This window comes from Triticum dicoccoides, chromosome 5B (assembly GCF_002162155.2).
Source record: "Triticum dicoccoides isolate Atlit2015 ecotype Zavitan chromosome 5B, WEW_v2.0, whole genome shotgun sequence".
In the NCBI taxonomy this organism is placed as follows: domain Eukaryota; kingdom Viridiplantae; phylum Streptophyta; class Magnoliopsida; order Poales; family Poaceae; genus Triticum; species Triticum dicoccoides.
Genome location: NC_041389.1, coordinates 435,315,887 through 435,324,691, shown reverse-complemented (window position 1 = coordinate 435,324,691; position 8,805 = coordinate 435,315,887). Strand labels below are relative to the sequence as shown.

Below are 8,805 nucleotides of genomic sequence, written 5' to 3'. Positions count from 1 at the left end.
CGGCAGAGAAGATCAGCCCATGCCAACGGCCGTACTCCTCCGTCTCGCGGCGGAGGAGCGACTCCGGCGGCTGGAGGCCGTTGTTGGTGTACTTCCTCGCGCCGTCCGCTCGGACACAATGCTAGCGCTTGGGATCGTCCCTCTCACCAGAGATCCACATTCCGCCACACCACATTCCGCCACACATGGTGGCGTTCGGCAGCGGGATTAGGCTCACCGACAACGAGAAATAGTAATGGGATTGGGGAATCACGGCGACGAAGGGATAGGGTTTCAACCCGTATCGGCGTCACGAACCCGTAGATATACTGCGTCCACAAGGGGGAGGGGGTTTGGTTGCGGGCCACCGTACAATGTTTTACAGGCCGAACGAGTATACAGGCTCTGTTCTCGCAAAAAAAAGTGAGCCAAGGCCGTATACTCGCCGGGATTTTGCAGGGTCTGCTAGAGTTGCTCTTAATGGCACCTCTATAGCAGAGGCGGATCAAGTTCCAGTCACTTTTCCAAGGTTGTCCTCCATGTGCTCCTTGTTTTCTGTACTTTTTTGGGCTTAGACTTACTCATTACTGAATAAGTGAGAAACGCCAAAACAACGCTAAGAGCAGACCATCAACAACACAAGACCAATGACATGCCCTCCAGCAGAACCGCAGAAGGTTCTTACTCCTGTTCAGGTAAGCCACATGGCATTGCAGCAAAACATGGTTCAGCACCAAACCCTCCTGAAGAAGCTCAAGATCCACCAAACAGTTCTGCTCGACTCTGACCTTAATTTTTACCACCAGCTAAACCATGGCCAAAATGGTCAAAATAGCCAGGTTTATCTTAAGACGTCCTATGACACTCCTTGGTCTCAAGTATTCCATCTTAGCTGACTCCCAAATCAACGGATGTATATACCCTGCACCTGTTAGCTTTTCTTTAGTGAAAGAACAACTGATGCTGCACATAGGCACTCTGATCCTGAAAGGTCAAATTGCACTATAGGAGCTTCATCTTATAAGGTTTTTGTCTGTGTCCCTGAGAATCAACACTGAATGGATGATGTAATAGAGGTGCCACTGCAATTTGCTTATCCCCAGTTCAATCGTTTTGCTGGTGAAGACCTGCACAGCAATTAAAAACTTCATCAGGTTAAACAATTGGAGTTCACAAGTGAAGACTGCAAAGATCAGGTGCATACAAAAGAACTTGCAGTAACAGCACTCAAGTCACGCATTCCCACATTGTTGCTATGAACAGTGGTTGGGTTCGCCGGTTTTCCCCCAGATCTCCAAGAAGTGGCATTAAATATGGAGAAAGTTCTTTGCTAGTAGCAAACTGGTGTCTTCTAGTGCTGGAAAAGCATGTTATACACAATTAGCCAAGGCAAACAATTGTGACGGGAAATTGACATGAAAAAATACAGTTTACTACTGAATTAAATCAATTAAACATTCAAAAACTGTGTAGTCCAAGCACCAAGGAGAATATAAATACTGCACAAACAGGCTACACTGCTACACTGTTTTAACAGTGAGGTGTCATCTTGGTTAGGCTCTTCGTTTAACAAGTAGAAATTAACATGGATATTTTTCACCAAAACAACAACTTATGTGAAGCACACTGAGAGTGGGAATCTATCTTTAAAAAGACTGAAAATGTATTGGTGCATGTCTCATTGAAACACCCACAGAAAAGGGTGTCAAAAAGTAAATGGATAGCATTATAGCACCACTCGAGGTAAATGTGCAATCATTTAAGACAATTAAAATATCATAAATTGCTTCTTAGTGCATATTTCACCCTTGATCAGCCAGCCATGTTGCCTGAGGGCAACTTCAAGAGGAGAGAGGGACTAGAATATGTTTATTCCTTTTTGTCTAAATAGGTGAGAATGCTTAGCCTTATATACAATACACAGTAAGCAGGTTGCAAACAAATAACTAATTACAGGAGTAAGAGATTGGGATCTAGTTCGATCAGATAATTCTTCCCTAGGCTATGTTTGTTTGGGGTTGAGAGCTGGGTTATGGAGGTTTATGTTAACCTGACCAAAGTCTTTCAGACCTCTTTACACAGGACTAAATCAGCTTACTATAATTAACTATTCAAGAAAAGTATTCCCCGGACCCTTGAACTATCAAACAGAAAAGAACTGCAGCTCCTTTGTCCTAAGGAAAAAACAGACCTTCCAAAATCCTTATCCAGATAACTTCTACTTTGGGATTGTCACCTATATGCCAGACATGGGATTGACAGGGGCATCCCAGACCAGCCAGAGAGAGTATACCTCCATTGAACATTATATATGCAAAAAGGAGAAAAATGGAACCAAATATGACTAACTAACTGATGTATAGATTGCAAAAATGTTCTATGTATGCATGCATTACAATCAGAGGCGCTCACAAGGAAACAAACATGACCAACTAATTGATTATTAGGATTTAAAATGAGATAAAATGAATGCACTATGTATGCATGTATTACCATCAGACACTATAAAACCAGATGCGAGACATCCTGAAACACGATGTACTTCAACTAAAATAAGAAAAATGACTAGACATCCAGAAGCCCCATCGCCCTGATGCCTATGTTTCTAATATCTAGTTTAATGCTTTATCTGGCCACTGAATCATATCAGTAACCTAGAAGACATCATTTTCCATAGTAATTCATATTACGGAACTCATTTCTCTGCAATGTGAATATGAAAAGGAACCTAAATCATTGTCAGAGATACTGCATACTTCCAAATTGCATCTCATTTGGATCATAAACACTCAATTATTCAAACCTAGAAGGATAAAACACCTACAAGTATCAACCAATCACTATCACTAGGATCAAAACAAACTATACAGAGGATAGAACACCTATCAAGTATCAATTGACATCCAATATCACTAGTATAAAAAAATTATACACAGCAAGCAGAACAAACCTAACATAACGATGGTAGTTGATCCAGGCAACACACTCCTTTCGACGATCCCCAGGATTTGCTTCCACCCATGGGGAAGTGAGTCACCCAACATGGCAGCATCGACAAACTTCCTCCGCTGCCTCTAAATCCCCCACTGCCCCTCTGATGCAAACCCATTCAGGAACCCAGCAGCTCGGATTCCAGAGCATTATGTCTACTTGTCTAGTGGGCAAAGTTTCCACTGTTGACCTAATTAGTAGGTTCAACAATAGCTTCCATACAAGAACAAGGGATGTTTCTACGAAGTAAAAATGGGAAAGGAGGAAAACTGAACTTACTTTCTGCCTGTACAAGATTAGAATCTGAAAACAGTTGAAGGGACAGCAATAAACCTTTTTCAAATAAAGACACAGGCTCTAAATTAGTTAGCAACAAGAAATCATAGAGCTAAAGAATAATGCGATCTTTCTCAGAAATAAACATCCTTCACATCAACACAATGTTTAACATAGATGAAGTTGTGGTTCCTAGAGATAAGCATGAAACGATAAACCATGAACTAAAATGATTAGGCTACATCCGCCCCATAGCCGACTTTACAGCATCCACGATTCTGAAGTAGTGGTAGAACAAAGCAGATTGCTCGCCCTCCAAGCCATCACGGTGGTGCCTGTTGCTGCCGGCAAGGTTGTTACATGGGCTGCCCCCAATCACCAAGTCAAAGCCGCCAAATCTTCTAACAAACATTGCAATTCTATCGTCAGTAAGAGATTTCACGTCAGCAATCTCAATTAATGTGCCAGTTTGAGTCTGATCCCACCAACCCCTCAAAATCCTCCTATTAACTTCGCCTATCTCAACAGACACTACTGCCCTCATGTGGATCCCAAGCCTGTGAAGTGCTACCTCTCCTCCTCCGATACCAGTGAATAAAGATAGCACATTAACACCATTGGGATACATGTCCTTCAGCACTGACAGGTGGTAAGCAACGGTATCTACTTGGAACGAATTCCCAAGAGATTTGAACCTCTCTGTTTTGCCAACTCCCCTTGTGTGGTCCCTTGGAAAACCAAGCAGGTATTCTACCTCATCCGGCTCCAAATGAGCAACTTTGTTCTTCCCAACCCAGACAAGATTCCATTTTCTGCACTCATCCATGACATACTTTTGAACACTTTTAGGTGGTGGATTACCTGAGCTTGCAAGAGCACATTGGATTCTTTCTGTCAATTTTGCACTTGACATGCTTGTCTGCAAACAATTGAGTTGCCTTCTCGGGTCCCAAGAAGGCCACCACTTCTTATAATGAGGAAAAGCCTCAAATATAGTCTTTGGAGGTAGAGGCAGGAGAGGAAATCTGTTCTCAATTGGCAAATTATGGATGTAGCCTCTTTTTCTAGCAGCTGCACACAAGTGCTTAGAATCCACAAACTCTGGCTCAATGTCATACAGGAATCTTGAAATTGTCGCCCATACACCTTTCGGAGCTAGTGCCACATTTTCATAGTAGAAGAAAGGTGGCCCAATAGCTTGTTGAGGAAGCCGTCTGGTCACTGATCGTAGCCTATCATTAGGCAGGTTAAATCCAACCATTGGATTTGGGAGAGGCATTGGTTCTTCATGGCTACCATCCAAGGGCCGTCGCTGTGCTGCACCTCCATACCGCTTCCGCTTTTTCTTGCTCTCTTCCATCAATCTTGCTCTCTTTCTCCCTCCCCAGCTACCAGTAACCTGTCAAATTATACACAAATTCCAACGTCCTTGCATCAAATTAAAAGAGAGAAACCATTTATTTTATTCAAATATACAGTCAAACCACAAGGTACCTCATAGTCAGACAAGTTCCCATAATGACAATCTCCTGCAGCCTGTGATGCATAGACTGAATCAACTAATACAGAGAGAGCGGCATCCATACCTAGAAAATTTCAAACATAAATATACAGCATAAGGTGCCTTCTCCATGAAAGCATGACTGTCAGGTAACAACTTCAAAAAAGAGGCATACCACATCTGGTAATAGCCATATTTGCTTCATCTTCACGAAAGCCCATGTCTACTAAGGACTTGATCTTGTTGTCCTTCTCTGACATCTCTCTTAGGAAATCCTGCAGAGAGGCAAAGCAAAAATAGAGATTAGAAAATAATTTCTATATCTCGCTTCCTTTGCAATGCCAACTAAGTGACCAATGATAGGGAAATACAAGTGCACAACAACATCTACAAGGGCAAAGAAAAGGAGGGCTACAGCTAATCAATGATCAGGAAATATATAACACATTTCTTTGGAAAGCTCCTACTAAGACTAGAAATTCCCCGATAAAAGCTAAAGAGAAAAAAGAAAGAAAATTGTAGAGAAATTTGACATGGCGCTCACTAAACCTCCATAATATCTAACAAGTCACCCAAGAAACAAGAGAAAAGAAACTGAACAAGAATCGATGAGATCGTTTGGAAACCCAACTTGTTATTCTCTGGTGCACTTATTCTTCTTAATGCAATGCTGCACAGCTCCTGCGTATTCGTTATGGGATTTTCTAAATTGGGTTTTTATCATTTATGCCACTAGTTGTGTCCCACTACTCAGTTTTGGCATTAGAAATTACAACTGCTCAAAAATGCCATCGCTTCATTAGATGTTTGCTCAGAAATGCCATTAGACATCGTTATTGTCAGGTCAAAGTGTCAAACCTGTTGACCATGTTATATGACAAAAATACTCATAGACTCACATGTCAGTTCTCTCTATCTCACAATGATAAGTGTGGAACCCACTTGTCAGGAGTAAGCAAGCAAATAATTTTAGAGGGAAATAAGAACGCTGTTGGGATCAAGTGGGACCCACACTTTATCGTAGCGAGATGAGATAGAGGGAGAACTGGCATGTTGGTCCATAGGTATTGGTCATTATAACATGGCAAATGAGATTTGAGCTGACAGTAATGGTATCTAGTGGCATTTTTTAGCATGCACCTAACGAAGCGATGGCATTTTTGAGCAGTTCAAATTCCTAGTGGCAAAATAAGTGGGACATAACCAGTGGCATAAATGATAAAAACCCTTCTAAATTAGTGACTCTCTATATGTTTCTGGAAGAACATCTATGGATCGAATCCCTCCTGTTTCTCAGCTCTAACAGGTAGGTGTTGCTCTTCTGAGGTTGGCCTTAGAGGGAAGTTTGATGCAACTAGTCTGGTACCTGAAGTTCTTTCAGGTGATATGATTTTGTGTAAGTGAAAGTCAAAAGAAGAATCTTGAACTATGACATTTAAGTCAAGCTAAGTTTCCAACCCCACTTTGATTCTACTGAGACGAGATGAAGTAGGCCACATCACTAACTCTACTAGCAGTGCAAGATAGATTTATTTAGGTCCAGCAATATTCTTGCTTCTTTCTTTAGTATTCAGCATTTAGCTTGTGCTACTTCCAAACCCTTCTGAGCTCAGTTAGATTATACCTATATCTTAGACTATATAAAAATCCAAGAGCATATTTGTTGTGTAAATTTGCATCTCTGAAGGTTAAAGCACATGTATGGGCAATATATTCTCTTGGATATGATCATATGAAACTCTTGCATAGCACCCATTAAGAAGAAAAATCATAAGAGAACTGCTCAACGCATGCATATGGCAAAGATTTCACATCATCACATGTATCAGCATACATATGATCAAAGATTTCTCAGTTACCGAACTAATGATAGAGAATCAACTACCTCATCACCAGAACTATCAGGGCTGGGCTCTCTCCCATCAGCATCATCGTCTCCATCCCAGTTTTCAAAATCAAAATCATCATCATCTTCAACACTCTGGGGGAAGCAGCCAGAAGTAGAGCAATTACCCACTGCAGCGTCATCACCCAGTGTCTGCAGTTCACATGACCAATTGTAACATATAATTCTTGCCACCGTGCAGCAAAAGCATCATAGGATAAACTAAGTAGCAGAATCATATGGACAAATACCTTATACGTGAGAAGTAGTTCCAGCAACGCATTTGCATCACTGTGCCCTGAAAGCAAAAGCCTGGTTAAAACAGGAGGGCAAAGGCACAAAAAGACAATGAAATGAAATTGATTAATTTCGGTATTACCAATCTCCTTAATTCCCTTCAAGACCATCTCTTTCGGGAAACCCATTAACACATATCCCTCGACTAACGAAGTGGGTGGAGCTTCCTCGTTGGCCCACCCATTAGAATCCTTTAGACAGTTGCATGAACAAATATCACACTATGATCATAATAAAAAATCATAGATAGCACTTGTTCTAAAAGACATAATTTTCTATCAATCACTATCCGCCGTACCAGCGTGGAAGGACCAGCAGCATCCAAGTTCCTGAAGGCCGGAGCTGATGAGGGTTCAGCCTCACCATCACTTTCCCACTCAAACTTATCACTATCATCGTTATCGCTAGTCCAGTCCTGTGACATGTCACATGAGTTAAGCACATCTCGATCCATGCTGGAAAAAAAACTATTAGCAAAGCAATTATAGAGAGTAAAATCATACAATTGAGGAATTTTACTGTGCCACAAGCCCAAAACAACAAGATACTAAAATTGAAATCTCTATCAAAATCAGCGCCAGAAGAGTATACATCAGTACAATTAGAAACATCGGTTATGGGGATGCCTAACAAACTTAAGAGTGAACATTCAGAGGTCCAGAAGAAAATTTCTCTGGGAACTAGAACACATTCTGAATAAGAGGGCATTTACCGGACGACACTGGTCAGATTGGTAAATCTGAAAAGGTGATAAGATTAAACAGGTTTGCCCATTTTGTCAGCTGGAATAAGATTAACCAAAAAAGACACTACTGTAGTACAGCTTGGCGGTGCATGCATCAAATTGTTAAACAAAGATACTTTGCGATCGAAATTAACTGCTCAAATGCATGAGGTGAAGTGCCAGAGAAGTAAGAATTTTGGACCATATGGGTGGACCAGTGTAACACAAACTAAAACCGTAGGGTTCCTTATGCTATATGCCTGAATTCTGATCACAAGAGTGTCAACATGTCGTCATGAACGTCATATGAAAAAAGATCATGCACGATTGAAACCGAAGACAAAATCAGCACAGCCCCATTCAACTCCACGGTCCAGAATGCATCAAGTAAGATTAAAAAAAATAGATTGAATGGACCATAAAGAAAAGATACACATGAGAGTGTCCTATGAAGAAGGCATTCAGCTTGTGCTACGAAAAATCGACGGCAGAGGCTGGGGTTTATCCTCCTCCCCAAAAAAGAAAAAAAATGGTGCTGTGAATTCACCTATACAGATCGATATTTTGACAAAGTATTGCAGCAGAGTATTTGGCGTAATCCATTCACGACCTATGTGCGAAAATGCAGACAAGGACCAGTGAGCTGATCACATAGTACAAGAAACAGACTGAGGAGCTAATGAGACGATGGAACATGAAATCCGGTGAGTGCTATATTCTGAAATCAGCACAGGCCGAGGCCGATCCAGTTCTTAGTGTCTGGGACACACCGAGGAAGGGGGGAACATATTTTTCGATCGAAGAAACCACCAAAATCTCAGCGTGCGAACCAAATCGTCTACGGAGAGATCTTCCCGACATCTGGGGGAGTTAGTTTGATTCGATTTGCGCCGTAGAAAAGAGAAAGGATAGCCCTTTCCGAGTGTTTCGAGTCAATCGAAATTGAATGTAGTGCGAAAGGAGTCCTAGGTATAGTAGAAATCATATGAAACACATAAACATTACTAAGCATTCCATTTCTCAATCGAAAATCCCTTGAATCATAGGGCCCAGAGATCGGCGTAACAGAGGAAGGAGAGGAGAACCTACCACCATTATTGATCTGAGAAGACGCGCCCCCTCTGGCCCTCTCTTTCTTTCTCTCTGGGGCAA

The 8,805-nt window shown here is 41.5% G+C and overlaps 1 protein-coding gene across 2 annotated transcripts; it reads right to left on the bottom strand.

The window, feature by feature from the left end:
• Nucleotides 1–3,290: 3,290 nt before the first annotated feature.
• Nucleotides 3,291–8,799, bottom strand: LOC119310145 (DNA (cytosine-5)-methyltransferase DRM2-like). Of its 2 annotated transcripts, none has more exons than XM_037585984.1 (8): nucleotides 8,743–8,786; nucleotides 7,228–7,384; nucleotides 7,012–7,120; nucleotides 6,884–6,930; nucleotides 6,633–6,785; nucleotides 4,923–5,022; nucleotides 4,741–4,832; nucleotides 3,291–4,645 (listed from the first exon to the last, which is right to left on the bottom strand). In XM_037585984.1, exons 2-8 carry the CDS (start codon nucleotides 7,381–7,383, stop codon nucleotides 3,485–3,487), a joined length of 1,818 nt encoding a protein of 605 aa, XP_037441881.1. In that variant the 5' UTR covers nucleotide 7,384; nucleotides 8,743–8,786; the 3' UTR covers nucleotides 3,291–3,484. The 2 variants fall into 2 exon arrangements, with proteins under 2 accessions (XP_037441881.1, XP_037441882.1); XM_037585985.1 differs by having other exon boundaries at nucleotides 3,485–4,645; nucleotides 7,228–7,344; nucleotides 8,743–8,799.
• Between the last annotated feature and the right edge of the window lie 6 nt (nucleotides 8,800–8,805).